The following is a 16,280-nucleotide window of genomic DNA, read 5'->3' as shown; positions in this document are numbered from 1 at the left end:
ATTTGGATAGATTTGTTATTGTCTTCATTGACGATATTCTGGTGTATTCTAAGTCGAAAGCAGAGCATGTTCGACATCTTACTTTGGTGTTGAAGAGGTTGAGAGAACACCAATTGTATGCTAAGTTTAGCAAGTGCCAGTTTTGGTTAGACCAAGTTGTGTTTTTGGGGCACATCATTTCTGCTCAGGGTATTTTGGTGGACCCTCAGAAGGTTGCAGCTGTAAAGAGTTGGGAGCAACCGCGAACCGTCACCGAGGTGAGAAGTTTCCTTGGTTTGGCGGGGTATTATCGAAGATTCGTTAAGGATTTTTCGGTGATTGCCTTGCCACTGACGAGGTTAACGAGGAAGGATGTTAAATTTGAGTGGGATGACAAGTGCGAGCAGAGTTTCCAGCAGTTGAAGCATTGTATCACTCATGCACCTGTTTTGGCACTCCCAGCCGATAGTGGTGATTTCGAGGTTTATAGCGATGCTTCCTTGAATGGTCTAGGATGTGTGTTGATGCAGCATGGTAGGGTGATTGCTTATGCTTTACGGCAGTTGAAACCCCATGAGTTGAATTACCCTACACATGATTTGGAGTTGGCTGCTATCGTCTTTGCGCTGAAGTTGTGGAGACACTATCTTTATGGAGAGAAATGTAGGATCTTTACAGATCACAAGAGTCTTCAGTATCTTTTTACTCATAAGGAGCTACTAAAATGTATCATACCATTCAATCATTTTATTATTGGCCGGGTATGAAGAAGGAGATAGCCGAATATGTGAGCAGGTGTGCTGTTTGTCAGCAGGTTAAAGCGGAGAGGAAGAAGCCGTTTGGGTTGTTGCAGCCATTTCCCGTTCCAGAGTGGAAATGGGAAAATATCACTATGGATTTTGTGTACAAGCTTCCGCGTACACATAATGGATTTGACGACATTTGGGTGATCGTTGATCGGCTTACTAAGTTGGCACATTTTATTCCTATGAGGGAGAAGTATTCTTTGGGTCGCTTAGCGGAGTTGTTTATTTTGAAGATTGTGAAGTATCATGGTGTCCCTGTGAGTATTGTTTCGGATCGTGATCCACGATTTACATCGAAGTTTTGGGTGGCTTTTCAGGAAGCTTTGGGCACGAGATTACTTTACAGTACATCGTATCATCCACAGACGGACGGACAGTCAGAGAGAACTATTCAGACTTTGGAGGATATGTTGCGAGCTTCGGTGCTACAGTTTGGCGATGCTTGGCACCAGCGGTTGGATTTGATGGAATTTGCCTACAACAACAGCTTTCATTCGAGTATCTGCATGGCTCCATTTAAGGCATTGTATGGTAGATCCTGTCGCACACCGTTGTGTTGGTCAGAGGTTGGAGAACGAGTTTTAATGGGTCCAGAGATTGTTGAGGAGACTACTCAGAATGTTCAGGTGATTAAGTTTAACCTGAAAGCAGCCCAGGACAGGCAGAAGAGTTTGGCAGATCGGCATGCTACGAACAGAGTGTACGAGGTTGGCGATTGGGTATTTCTGAAGCTTTCACCGTGGAGAGGAGTTGTGCGGTTTGGAAAAAAAGGGAAGTTGAGTCCCAGGTACATCGGACCATACATGGTCACGGAGCGAGTTGGTGAGGTAGCTTACAGGTTGGAGTTGCATTCGGAGTTAGCTAGAGTGCATAACGTTTTTCACGTGTCTATGCTCCGACATTATGTTGCTGATCCGTCTCACGTGATACCTCCTCAACCGTTAGAGATTAATCCAGATTTGACGTATGACGAGGAACCGGTGACGATCATCGATTGGAAAGAGAAGGTTCTGAGGAGTAAGACGGTGAACTTAGTGAAAGTTTTGTGGAGGAATCATTCAGTTGGAGAAGCCACGTGGGAGACAGAAGATAGGATGAGGGATTTGTACCCTCAGTTGTTCTTTGACCACTAGGGGTCATTATTTGGTTATTTTGAATTTCGGGACGAAATTCTATTAAGGTGGGTAGGTTGTGACATCCCGTCCCGAAATTATTTAAGACGTGCATGTGAAATGACCCTTTTGCCCCTAGTTCGTTTCCGCTATGTTGTTTGGTGGTTTTGGGTGGTGTGGCATGTGTTGGGCCACACACACATACACTGTCTCTCTGTCTTTCTCCTTGTCTCTCTCCCGTGCTCTTTTTCCCTTCCCATTTTCCCCATAGACGTACGGACACACACACAACTCACTCAAACCTTCACAGATTGAAGGAACCAAGTACATTTTCGAGCTCGTGAGGCTCGTGCGAGTGCAACCATGTCATTTTCAGGTGAGAACTCTAACGTTTTCACGTCGATTCGAAGTGGTCCGATTTGAGTATTATTCATGCAAACGTATTTTAGTAAGTTTTTGGGATTTTGAAGCTCGTAGCTAGCTTGGTGGAGTCCCCAAGGGCCTCGGAGTAACTCGTTGGACGAATTTGGACGTCGGAATCGTAGTTTTTGAAGTTGGCCGGATTTTAAGCTTGGTGACAGGTATGATTTAGTAGTTTTTAGACCTTAAAAATTGTATGGACGTGTTCTACTAGTCTAGGGCATCATTTTGGTTTAAAAATCGTGAAAAATGGTTAAGAAACGTGAGAGAAAACACGGTTTGAAAATTTTTCCAGTTTCCGGCGCCGGCGATGTCGCCGGAGAAGGAGACGAAATATTCCGTCAAGTCTGACGGAATATTCCTGACGCCGTTAACGGAATCTGTCAAAACTGACGGAATATTCCTAACGGCGTCAGTTGACGCCGTCAGCGTGCCAGGCACGTGCCTGCGCGTGGCCGGCGCGTGGGGGTGCGTGCGGCGGTGGAAAATTTTTCTAAAAATTTGGGTGTGATCCTGAGGTTGTGTAGAGCACGTTGGTATATTTATTTGTTCAATTTGAGCAATGTATGAGAAGTTATTACGAGAAGTTGGTTATGTGCTTTAAAATTAACGTTTTTATAGTTATTTCGCATATAGGTGATACGTATCCCGAGGACGAGCATGGTCACTCGAGGCAGGGGGGCTACGACTCTTCCACTTACCAGTGAGTGGGCTTTTTGTTTTCCGTATATACCTATATACTATATTTTCCCAGAAATTGAATAAATGTTTATTATGCCATGCATTATTTTATTATTGTTGTGCATCGTTAGTTGCATTATTAATCGTATACATATTTATATGCATATATGGTGCTGTGGACGCACAGGTAAGTGCAAGGTAAGCGTTATTCATGTTTATATTCAGTAGTGGTTTGAGATGCTTAGAGAGCTCATAACATGCACCCCCGGTGTTAGTGCTCCCGCCCAGAGTAGGGCACAGTCCTTCACATGATGTTCACCTCCCGCACCACACGCTCAGCTTGGATCCAAGTTAGGTGCACAGTCCTGTCGTACAGACCACTTTAGGTGGTTCCGACTCGTAGGTGACCCGCGATTATTCGCCCAGCCTTCACGTGATCGTAGCACTAGAGCGTATATATGTATTACACCCAGGCCTGTCGTACAGACCACTTTAGGTGGTTCCGACTCGTGGGCAGGTTCAGTTATTGAGTTTGAGATTTGAGCTCTATATGCAGCCGTACAGGTCACGTTAGGTGACTCCGGCTGCCAGATTATATGTTATGATCATGATTTATACCTGAGCACTTGCATTTCATTATGAGGCTTTGACATGGCATATCCTTGAGCATGATTGGCATATATACTATGCGTATATTTATTTTCTGGGAAGTATACAGGTTTTACGGCGAGGGGTTAGAAAATATTCTTATAAATGGTTTTCGAAAGCTTTGTTTTTGCCCACTCACACTTTTGTTTTGCGCCCCTCCAGGTTCTAGTGGTCTAGCAGGTTCGGTGGTTTCCCATAGGGCTTTTCCGGCATTTCTGACAGACACTCACCATTGTAGGACCACCTTCGGGTGTACTATTGTCGTATCTTTTCTTTGGACTGCTGTAGACTTGCTCTGAATTTGTGTCTCACTTACGCTAGCACTTGTTTTTAATACTTTGTATGCTAGTTTTTAATTATTCGTACTTTTTATATGACTATTTTATTAGCTTCCGCACGTGCACATGGCTACGTCACCTCCGTGTGATGGCCAGCACGCCCTGATCTCGGTCGGGTGTGTCAGAACTCGTGAGATTAATATATTAAACTCATATAAGTTCAATATATTAAACTTATGAGCATGATACTTATAAACTAGTAAGTTGTAAAGTATGTTTGACAATTATTGAACTCGCACTAGTGTAGTATTAGTATTATCAGTATCAAACTCATGCTGCCTTATTCGTATATATAAATATCACACTCACTTAAATTATTGTTAAAGAAATTTTGTGCCGAAACCACCCTCATTTTCTTCTCATTCTAAAAATAACTCTTACAACTTCACCTCCCCAACCCAAACGGACACATTCATGCAGGCTAAAATTCTTTCTCCTCCTCAATCCAACCAATTTCCACCAAAGGACCTTCGATTTGTAAACATGTCATTATTGCATTGGATTGACGACAATTAAAAACTACTCACTCGCGTGTGGACGACTTTTTCTCTATTTAATTACGTGTTTTATCAGGATATGGGAACAATTAAATTTCAGATTATATTGGGCCTTACACTCTTTATAGCCCACTTCAAATTAAACCGCGTCCCAACCGTACATAGAGTCAAACCTGTCAATCCCAAATTTTCAATTTTTGAGAAAAAAAAGGTGAACAAAAGCAATGGAAAACGAGAGCAGTATCATATCCCGGGAGAAGCTTGACCAGGTGGCGAGCTGGCTCAGCGCCGCCGTGTGCACCGCCTTCTTCTCCTCCCTCGAGCGCTTCTCTTGCGTCAATCTCTCCACTACCGACCCCGATGACGAGGACGAGGACGAGGACGAGGCCAAGGACCGCCCTCTCACCCTCACCAATTACAACAACAACGAACCTTCAAACGACGTCGCTAGTCTCCCCGTCTGATCTCTCCCTCTCTCCCTCTCTCTTTCTATCTGCGGTATTCTCACACTAGATCTTCGTTTGTATTGTAATTAGGGTTCATCGAAACCAGCTTGCTGTTCTGAATTTCATGCGGGCGTCTCAATGCCTAATGAATGTGAATGGGGAATGTATGAGCTGTATAATGCGGATTGCAGTCGAGCATATTGTTGATTAATAAACTTGTTTTTTCTTTAATCCGGTATCTTGAGATGATTAATTGATGCTTTGTTTTACTGGCATTGTAATTCCGTTGGTTGAATCATGCATAAAGTTGTAGAAACTGAAAGATTGAATCTTTGGCATTAGGTAGCAAATTAGGGATTTATGTCTGACCCTAATCGTCAATTGGTCGGATTCGACGTTTTAATCAAGCTGATTTACAATTATGGTTTTATTGCTTTGATTATCTCCTTGTTGGATACAAATTTTTCAGAATGTGCTTGATAAGTTATGCATTCAGGGAAGCATGTTCAGTATTTAGGGTTGCATCCTCAATATATTACACATTAAGGAAGGCATGCTTAATAAACTACACATTCAGGGTAGCATGGAGAATATATCATATTGGCGAAATCGGACGCGGTCCCCCTCTCTTCCGGATGTTAATCTATAAGACGCTACTGTTGGTTTTGTTCAGAGGTTGATCACTTGTTCGATTTGAACACTGACGTGTTCTTATTTGTCATTGATTGTGCTGGTAACCGGAGCTGTACGAGTGAAAGAGTTTCCACATATTTATATAGAAATTGGAGCTTAAGACCCTGGATTTTATGTTGCCTTTCTTGATCTCAACCCTTTAATTCCTATTGGGGTAATGTTAGATAACTTAGATGGTAGAAGTAACTTGGAAATACTTGAGAATTGATTGCTTCTAATTGTCTTTGGGAGTGTGTTTCCATATCTGGCTTCAAATTTCATCTATCACTCCCCTATCACACCTTGTAATGAAACTTCTCTGGAACTTTTATCTGCGATGTTGACGTATACTGTTTCTATATGTTTTCATGTCTGTGTCTTGAATGTGCAGGATGGTGCATGTTATAGCCTCAATGTTCCTCTGCAAAGATACTGCTGTCTCAAAATTTGAAGAAACTATTTATAGTCACTTGAAATAATCAATAGTACAAGCATTACAACTTTATCTTTACAATTTGATGTTTCATCTTCACATCTCTCTCTCTCTTTCTCTCTTGCACACACATACACACACACACACACACAAAACAAACATTTCTAATCAACTACTGCAAACACTGGAACAAAAATACCAAGTAAAAAATGGATGGTGAAACTTTTAGTCTGCATGTTCCTTCCAACATACTAGCATCAACACACACCTTTTGATAATGTACAACCTTGCTCTCTTCTCCTTCAACGTTCTCTTGGGCGCCTGAGCTTTAGTTTGCTTTTCCAGGGAAGAAGCAGACTTCTCCATGAACCCTACTTCTCTCACTGCTACTGGATTTCCTCCCAATTCTGTATAACCCCTTTGTGCCGTGTGCACTCAGGTTATAAGGAAGGGGGGAAAAGGAGAGGAATCTTTTCTCTTGTGTGAGTTACTATTGGCTGACGTTTCAGCTTCAGTCCTCCAGTCAACCTAGGGAGGTGCTGCTTTTCTGCTCCGGAAGCCTGGTCTTCTGCTGCCGCCTGGTCCAAAATCCAGATTTCCAGGTTGGTTGTCTGCTAAACCTTCCATTATTTTTACTGCCCTCTCCGCTTCCAGGATTTATTGCTTGCAAAAAAAAAAGGACCATGGACCACCCTTTTTGGGAAATTTTTTGGATGGGTGGGGGGATTTAGTTCGTGAAGTTAATTATTTTTGGGACTGCTAGATAATTGGGTTGGTGAGGTGTCCTTATGACATCTTTCAGCCTCATAAGTGAAGATTGTACGTCCTTTTGACCAACCATGGATCCTTTCAAAGTTGAAACCACTTTTTCGATCAGGGTGGGGGGTTAGATTGTGTGTCATGACTCAGCGTTACGAATCTTTGAGTAAATGCACTGCGGTTATAGTGAGGCCTAGAGAACCAACAAGTTTTAGTGGTCTTCCACGGACGGGAATGCATCGTGCATCGTAGTGGTGAATCTATTACACGTAGGTCCTTTTTTTTATGCGATTGAAAAATTATTTTTCTGGGATGATTTAGTGGTCTTGTGAAGGAGGTTATGAATTGATATATATTGTTCACAACCATAATCAGACCGAGTTTGAAGTTTCCTTTGTAAACCATTGGAATTTTTTTTTTTTATCTCGTCAGTCTGCTTTTGGACTGGGTTAAAATTCCAAGGAAACCTTGCAAACCAAACCCGGTTTGGTCGGTTTCGGTTTTAATGTTTTAAAGTAAAAAACCAATCAAACCGGTCCTGAACCGGGTGAGAACTCTGTAAATAGGCTCATGGTCGATTTCGCCTGGGCCGAGCGGACCGTGCCATATTCTGCTGTCTGTATGCCTCATTTCAAAGGGACATCAGAGGGAGGTGCTTAACCAGCAGCCACCCACACACCCTTTCCTTTTGTCTTTTTCTGTCCCCTAAATTTTCTCTTTTTCTTCTTCTCTTACTTTATTTTTCTTGTTTTTTCAACAAATATATAATTTACTCTGAAAGAATGATATAGGATTTAGATAATTTAATTCTCGCTTTTATTATTCCCTTTAAAAATGAATTGGCAATGAAAATTGGACGACACGTCGTATGTAAGGAAAATCGATGGGGTGCCTTTCTAAATGGATTTCATGAGTAAAAAACTCAAAAGAAAACAATGTCTCTCTCTTTTGGGGGTTCTTTGGAGGTTGCATCTTGCTCGCTATTCTCATCGGTCGGTAACTAGAAGTTGGGAAAATGCCAAAATAAAGAAAAATAAATAATAAAAAGAAGAAGAGATAAATCAATGTAAAAGGGCGGATTGGTGGTGGTTTCACATGATTGCCCTAATCCCGATGGTCGGCGGTCAGCCTTACGCTATTTCAAAGGACATCATATTTCATCTTTTGCAAAGAACGTATCTTTATCGTGTAAGAAAAATATTTACATTAACCACCGTTTAATAGTAATTCAAATATATCAAATCATGTATATATTAGTTGGTATTTATAAATCATGTATATGTTAGTTGGTGTTTATAATCGCTTTGTTTTATACATTTTGATACATAAACGATCTGATTTGAATAATCTTTTTTTATAGAAATGATCTTTTGATGAATATTAAAAAATTGCTTGATGGAGATGTTATTCACACAATCTTTTTTAATTTTTATTCTCACAATTTTGGAATTTTAAAACTTTTAAAATATTATAAAAACAATGTGAATGACCGCTGAATATATGAATGAAGGTTTCGAAAGATGATTAAAATTTATTATTTACCATGACTTTGGGTCGTTTAGGTTTTGACTCTGGTTCCCATTAATGTACTACGACCACAACAGTGACCAAAGCCTCGACCATGACTGTTAATAAAGCACACACTCCCTGCGTTTCAGATTCCGGTCCCCTAAACCCCACCACCCAGTTGGTCGCCTTCCTCGAGAAACTCCAAGAAACCGCCCTAACCACCTTCGGAAAAAAAAATTCGACCCGAAAAACTACGTCGATTTGTCGCTGAAGCTCGAATTGCCGGCGACTCAGAAGGCTTTTGATCGGCTGCCACGGTCAGCAGGTGGGTCCGTGTCGGCCAAAGATTTGAAGGAGTATGTGGATGAATACTTCGAGGGTGCAGGGGAGGATGTGGTGGTTGCAGAGCCGGAGGAGTTCGTTCCGGGGCCGGATCGGAGGGGTTCCTGCCGATGGTGAAGCACCCGGAAGTGAGGGTTTGGGCTCTGGAGGTGCATTCCCTTTGGAAGAACTTGAGCGGGAAGGTCTCTGGTGGGGTCCACAAGTTGCACACTCTGTGCTTCCTCTGCCTGAGCAGTTTGTGATTCCTGGTTCAAGGTTTAGGGAGGTTTATTACTGGGATTCTTACTGGGTGATTAGGCAAGTCATTAGTGTTAATCTCTCTCCTTTTTTTGGTTTTTTTTGGATTGAAAACTTAAAACTTTAACAGTTGTGGCCAAAACACTGATAACACAGTGCTACGTCTTCTTTTTTCAACTTTTGAGGAAGCAAAGTTGGATTGATAATGTTCTTTGAATCATTGTGCACGGATCTTGATAAGGCTCAGATAGGAGCAATCATGCTACCTATCTTTTATGAATAATACGGAGGCTAAATTTGTAAATTAAATTTACAAAATAAATGATGTCTTTTCAATAAGAAACTAGCACGTTTATCAACGTTTAAGTAATAATCCACGAGTAATGCTTGGGAGATTAAATTTTTTAAACTAAATGAGGTATCAACAATAAGAAGCAAATACGTTAATCAACATTTAATTAATAATCTAATCATCTACAATCACATTATTGAGTTTGTAAATTTTGATCTATTTAGCATTACTCATAATCCACTCATCAACTCGCACGTTATTTAATTTACAAAATTTAATCTCTCTATCATTTATTTTATTCTAGCTTGGTCATGTACTATTTACGGCATGCATGGAGCTTCTTTTTAAGTAGCTAAAAACGCTTATGTCAATTAAAACTGTTTTTGACAAATGTTTGGCAAGGAAAATCTTAAAACCATTTATGAGTCGTAGAAACATTTTTTGAAAAGTACATTTTCAAGGAGCGATTGAGTTTTATTTATGAAAACTTTAACACGTTCCTAGTAAAAACACTTTTGACCAATGTACTTATGATCAAAAGCACTTTTATACACAACCTAAAACGGGCTTTACTAATTAATATAGTTGGTTGACAGTGCATGTCGCATGGCTGTCCATGTGTTGCATTATTTCTGCTATTTGAAAATCTTCATCCTAGTTCCAGATTTTCGAAGGTGGCGTTAATCTTCATCCTATTTAGTACTTGAGCCAAAAATGCAATCGATTTTCTTGCGTAAGACTCCTTGTTAGAATGAAAATAATATAAAAATGAATTTACCTTTATTTTTCATCTTTTCATCTACACGAGAGAGATAAAATTAAGAGCTAATTACGGAAGACACATTTGAAGTTTGGAATTACTACCTTAAGGTATAAAAATTTAAATCGGTAACAATTTACGTCACACTAGCTCAAACTATTTAGGTATTTCATTAACTGTCTACGAGAGATCTTTCAGTGTACCTGAAATAAGGGATGTAACACTACATATTATTATTATATAATTGGAGGAATGTTTTTTTTTTTTTTTTTTTTGTTTTTTTTTTCAAATGTTCTTCTAATTGTATATGATATGTGATGTTTCGTCTCGTGTTCCGCACACATTGAAAAATCTTAAAACTTGATCAGACTATTTTTTTTTTCTCCCAACCACATAGGCAGTTGACAAAGACAAGGGGTGGAAAAAATTCCCGAAAATCCCGAACCGAACCGAAAAAATCCCGATCCCAAACCAAAAATTTCCCAAACCGAAATTCCCGAAATTTTCGGGATGCTATCCCGAACCAATCCCAAAATTTCGGTATGGGATTCGGAATTGGCTTCTCGATATTTCGGGAATCCCATACCAAACCGAAAATATATAATATTAATTATTATATATATATATATATATTTATACATATATATATATTATTCTTTTATAATTGATGCTAGTAGTTTCTAATTCATGCTCAGCAACCTAGAATGCCCTACATCTTGCATATTTTTCATGTTCTGTTTGATATTCATGTGGATTTTATTATTGTTGCTGCCATGGCTGATGATTTCAGAAGGCTTAATTCTTTTGTCTCTCAACAGATTGCAAAAAGAGTTTAATTAATTTGAATTTTGACTATGATAAAAAGAGTCAAGCATGTCAGTGTTCAATTAAATGGTAGTGTGAATGAAATGAAATTCCTAGTTCATGAATGTGTTCTTGAATTATATATTTGAAGAACAATTCATAATTTCATATTTCAATTTGGGATTCCCGATTTGTCCCAAAATCCCGAAAATATTTCGGGATTCACGAAATTTGGGATTCCCGAAAATTTGGTTTGGGATTGGTCTTCAAATTCCCGTCCCGAAAAATTTCGATTTGGGATTCGGGATACTAGTTTCGGTATGGTATCCCATACCGAACCACCCCTAACAAAGACCATGCAGTTTGAGCTAATGTGGCTTCAACTGTTTACAATCAAGGATTTGATGCCCTCTTGAAAATGACCCTAAATCTCATAGCTGTATATATAATTAGCTTTAAAATCATCACTTGATTTAGCCTCTGTTTGGTATTGCTTTTTTTTTTTTTTTTTTTTTTTTTTTCACTAAAACTGCTTCATTTTAAAGTTAAGCAGTAAAAAAATATTTGGTACAAGTAAAATATTCTGTTTATTTTAAAAGCTGCTTTAATAAAAAGCAGAGTTGGGTATTTAATAAATATTTGGATGAAGTGTCACTTTAGTTCCTGAATTATCACCTCATTGAAAATTAGGTCATTGAATTATTTTTTCGGTAAAATAAGTCTCTAAATTCATAAAAAATTGTTATTTTCATCCTTACTATTATATTCAAAGCTATTTTATTCAATTTTTCGTTAATTTTTCGTCAAATTTTCAAGTATTCTTCTAATTGTATATGATATGTGATGTTTCATTCCGTGTTTTGCACACATTAAAAAATCTCTCACACTTAAATGCGGGGCCGACTTTTAAATCTTGATCGGACTAATTTTTTTTTCTCCCAACCACAAAGGCGGTTGACAAAGACCATGCAGTTTGAGCTAAAGTGGCTTCAACTGTTTACAATCAAGGATTTGATGCCCTCTTGAAAATGACCCTAAATCTCATAGCTGTATATATAATTAGCTTTAAAATCATCACTTGATTTAGCCTATGTTTGTATTGCCTTTTTTTTTTTTTTTCCTGACTAAAACTGTTTTACTTTAAAGTTAAGCAGTAAAAAAGTGTTTGGTAAAAGTAAAATATCTTACTTATTTTAAAAACAACGAGCTCAGACAACAACTTTCAAAAGCAACATGTAGGTTGCTTTTAAAAGCTGTTTTAATAAAAAGCAGAGTTGGGTATTTAATAAATATTTGGGTGAAGTGCCAATTTAGCCCCTGAATTTTTTTTTTTTTGGTAATAAGTCCCTAATTTCATTAAAAATTGCTATTTTCATTCCTACTATTATATTCAAAGCTATTTTATTCAATTTTTCGTCAACTTAAGTCAATTGACACACTTTAGAGTGTAATACCATCATTTTCCCGTCTATAAGCCCTTAACATTTCATATAGGTTGCAAATTTAATGTCTAATTTACCTCAAAAGTTAACTTACACTATTTTTTTTATTTATGAAAAACTACCAATTTATCCTCCAAAGGATCCATACACTATTCTTTATGAAAAACTACCAATCTACACTCCAATGTGTATCACATGCAAGTAACGTGATTAAATTGATGGAAAATTGAATATACTAGCTTCGAATATAATATTAGGGATGTAATTGGCAGATTTTTATAATTCAAGGATTGATTTTTCTGAAAAAATAGTTTAGGGATCTAATTTTCATTGAGATGATAATTCAAGGATTAAATTGGCAGTTCACCCTAAATATTTTCAATTGTTGTATACCTTCATTAAAAAATTTTAAGTGACATTATTTAGCTTTCCACACACATTTTATACTTTAGATAAAAAAGTAAACGCTACTATTGTCACCACCATTATTACCTCCACCGCCACCATTGCTGGCACCACCACTACCACCACTGCCACCATTGTTACCACCATCGCCATTGCCGCCACCACAACCATCCATCATTACCACAACCGTCATGACTGCTACCACAACCATAACTACCACTACGACCATCATTGCCGCCATCGTCACCACTACCACTACAACCACAACCGCCACTATTAGTGCTATCATCGCCCTACCACCATTGTTACCTCTCCACCCCAACCAACACATCCCACTATTAGCATCACCACCACACCTCCACTGCAACCACCCCCACTCCTACTATTATGTCCATTTGTTATTGTATACAATTATATCACTTTTACATTAAATTTTACCAAACGCTTTTACGGTGCTTTTTATATTCACAACACTTTTAAAATTCAATTAGCCAAATGCTCATCAGCTTTATTTCACAGCTGATTAATCTTAAAGTACAACATAAGCAATTTTTTTTTTTTTTTTTTTTTTAAAAAGCACAACAATTCCAAACTCGCCCTTAATGAATGAAGCCTTGTATGCATGGTGGGTTTGGGTCTTTTGCAGGGTCTTTTATTGGGATAAGCTGTATTGCAATTACAATAACAGTTGTTGAGAGAATTGACGAAAAGTACCTAGATTTGAGGAACATTAATGATGATAGGAATTAGGGACGAAAGTGCAAACTCCGAGTATATTTCAAAGACGAATTTTTCAATGCATGTAGATTTAGTGCCATCATGGATGGAGTATCTATTTCTTTTTGGCAAATACTGGATGGAGTATCTATTTCTTTTTGGCAAATACTGGATGGAGTATTGTTTGATGGGGCTGGGATAATTGCATACTTGTTGTGCAGGGGCTTGCTAGCAAGTAAAATGTATGATACATCGAAAAATATTTTGACCAATCTCCTTTTCATGATAGAGGAATATGGATATGTCCTTAATGGTGCAAGGATCTATTACACTAACAGAAGGTAATGCTTCATTCACTTCTCATTTTTTCTAGCTTTATTGTTTTTCACTTCGTATAACTTCTGCTGCAAGCAAGATTTTTTTTTTTTGGTCAAATGATAGATTTTATTAAATTCTAATAGAAACGTTTACATCTTTTGCAAGAATATTAAAAAGAAATTCAGGACCATAAGCATCCCACAGGAACGAACCACCACGCAAGGTAGCATAGGAAGCCACTGCATGGGCAGCGAGGTTGCCACTCCGCTGAACATACATAAATTTCACCTCCCTAATCTGAGATGCCAAATTCTGAATATAAAAAATGAAGTATTCCAAGTTTGCGTCAATTGAGCATTCCCCATTTATCATGTTGATCAGCAAGATTGATCATGGGTTAAAAATTTGCAGCCAACCACCACTTCTGAGTGCAATGGTTCATGAAATATACAAGTGGACTGGCGATGTGGAGTTGGTTCGGAAGGCCCTCCCTGCACTCAACAAAGAACATGAGTTTTTGAATTCAGGTATCATGAGAAACTTTTTCAATGAAAGGTATCTACAGTTGGTTTTAAATAGTTTTAATTTGGTTTTCTGGTTCTTTAGGTATTCATAAGGTAATTGTTCAGGATTCTAAATCTCAGAATCACACTTTGAGTCGATACTATGCAATGTGGAACACACCGAGGCCTGAATCTTCAACAATTGTATGCCCTCGCTACGTGCTTTATTTGAAAAACATTTTTGTTGTTTATATCAGTGGTGGGAAAAGAAAAAAAAAAAAAAGAAGAGCAAGAAAAAGAAACTATTATCCCATTTTAAAATCTTACGCCTATCAGGACAAGGAATTGGCTTCCAATATCTCGAACGCTAGTGAGAAATAGCAATTTTACCGGGAAGTGGCATCAACTGCGAGCTGGATGGGATTTTAGTACAAGATGGATGATGTAATGTAGTTTGTATATTCATATCCTTCTAGGAATGAGTCAACTTTTAAAATTTAGGATGCCTTAACTTGTGAGGATTTTGTTTTCTTGTTGCAGGATCCATTCGGCTTTTACAACTTTGGCTACCACATGGATTTTACCGGTTGATCTGAATGCATTCTTACCAAGGGTATGTCTCTCGACTCTTAACAAAAGAAGCCCCTGTAAATTATATGTTCTGCAAACAATAAAATATCTATTTTATCTGTTAATGTAGGTGGAACATGACATCTTTGTCCATGCAAAAGTCACAGGAGACTACAACGTGTCCGAGCACTTCCTGAAAGCTTCTAAAGCAAGGCATAAGGCCATAAAAGCTGTTTTCTGGGATGCAAAGAAGGGACAATGGCTAGATTACTGGCTCAACAGAAACACATGCAATGCGGTATACAGTCGTGGAACTCTTTGATTTTCTGACAGTTATAATGGTGGTTGTCCTAATTTCTTCTTATTGATAAGCTTTCAGGAATATCAAAGATGGGAAGGTTGTAACCAGAATCAGAATGTGTATGCTTCAAACTTCGTTCCTTTGTGGCTTGAGCCATTTTACTTAGGCTTGTGCTTCCGAAATTCCATCATGCTGAACCCAAAATTCTTAACCCTAAACATGACAATATTCCACTATCCGTCACTGAAAGAAATTGTGATACTTCTAATACTTCATTTTATATTGAGACAACACTTTTTAAACATTTCAAGAAGAGACGAGTTAATACATGTCAAAAATGACATTATTGGTTTTTTATTCACTAAAGTGTAAGTTAAAATACCCTTTAAACTGGTAAAGCCTTTTATCTCTTTTGCTCCCTTCTCTTCCTCCGCCACCACTGTTTCTGCTAGACTACACCTCATTAATGGTGATGATGTGGCGTAGAGTTTCTGGCCGTTCATACCTTCTCCGCAGTTCCGGTATTCGTTTTCAGTCCGTCATTGGCTCACATCTCCTGGCTCTCTTCAACCTTCAACGCTTTTTCCCTTCAACCTTCATGAACTTAGAAGCCAATTTGCAGCTTCTCCCCCTTCGTGAGCATTTCTTTCCTTACACCAAAAAAATGGACCTGACGGCTGACGTATTCAAGTCATTGAGTTATAATTTTGAAAATTTGAGGGTCTTATTCCATTGGATTTTGAAGATGATCCTACGTGATGCCTTGTTGATGATAAGCATGGGTGGTTTCTAGGAAAACCCAGCATTAAAATTAAATTTTAAAAAATTGGCATAAGAACTGATCATTCTTAGTGGGTTTACAATGAATGTACAGATTCGTTGGACGTCCCTATTCTGCAAAAATTGGCTCGGAATCAAGTGCCCCTTTTTTTAATTTCCAAAGTTTTTTCTTTTATAGCTGAAATTTTGTGAAAGATGTTTGATTAGATATGCTTATGCGAAATTCAATTATGCATATTATACTCGGTGGATTGAGATTGTGTGCGCAGATGAAGTGTGTAATAATACCTCCAATTTGATGTAAAACACTTGTTGTATTTATATCATCATCAAAAAAGTAAGTTCATTTAAGCCTGGTACTATTTGCTTTGCTTCTCCAATTGTTCTATATCAATTTTTAGAAGAGGCGGCTTTCATGCTTATGTCGAGTTCATGTCTTTTGTAGACTCTGTTGGTAAATAAATTTGATGAAATAGCTATGAGATAGAGTGAAGTCACAATGGACGCCC

At 38.3% G+C, this 16,280-nt stretch overlaps 1 protein-coding gene and 1 pseudogene across 2 annotated transcripts; both read left to right on the top strand.

The window, feature by feature from the left end:
- The first annotated feature begins 4,654 nt into the window (after positions 1-4,654).
- On the top strand, positions 4,655-5,158 carry LOC148691176 (uncharacterized). The gene has a single exon (XM_088684848.1). It carries the CDS (start codon positions 4,706-4,708, stop codon positions 4,943-4,945), a length of 240 nt encoding a protein of 79 aa, XP_088540974.1. The 5' UTR covers positions 4,655-4,705; the 3' UTR covers positions 4,946-5,158.
- Positions 5,159-5,289: 131 nt separating this feature from the next.
- LOC137712282 (trehalase-like) lies at positions 5,290-15,630 on the top strand (annotated as a pseudogene). The gene is made up of 10 exons (XR_015955645.1): positions 5,290-6,634; positions 8,354-8,939; positions 13,521-13,640; positions 14,029-14,144; positions 14,224-14,324; positions 14,457-14,564; positions 14,661-14,733; positions 14,821-14,988; positions 15,070-15,246; positions 15,478-15,630. The product of XR_015955645.1 is annotated as a trehalase-like (transcript).
- Positions 15,631-16,280: the final 650 nt, after the last annotated feature.

Source organism: Pyrus communis, chromosome 14, assembly GCF_041283825.1.
Source record: "Pyrus communis isolate YQ-2024b chromosome 14, ASM4128382v1, whole genome shotgun sequence".
NCBI classification, from domain to species: Eukaryota; Viridiplantae; Streptophyta; class Magnoliopsida; order Rosales; family Rosaceae; genus Pyrus; species Pyrus communis.
This window is presented reverse-complemented; position numbering and strand designations above follow the sequence as displayed.

What these genes read in the sequence shown, in the direction of transcription:
- LOC148691176 (XM_088684848.1), top strand. Translation starts at nt 4,706, where the DNA reads ATGGAAAACGAGAGCAGTATCATATCCCGGGAGAAGCTTGACCAGGTG.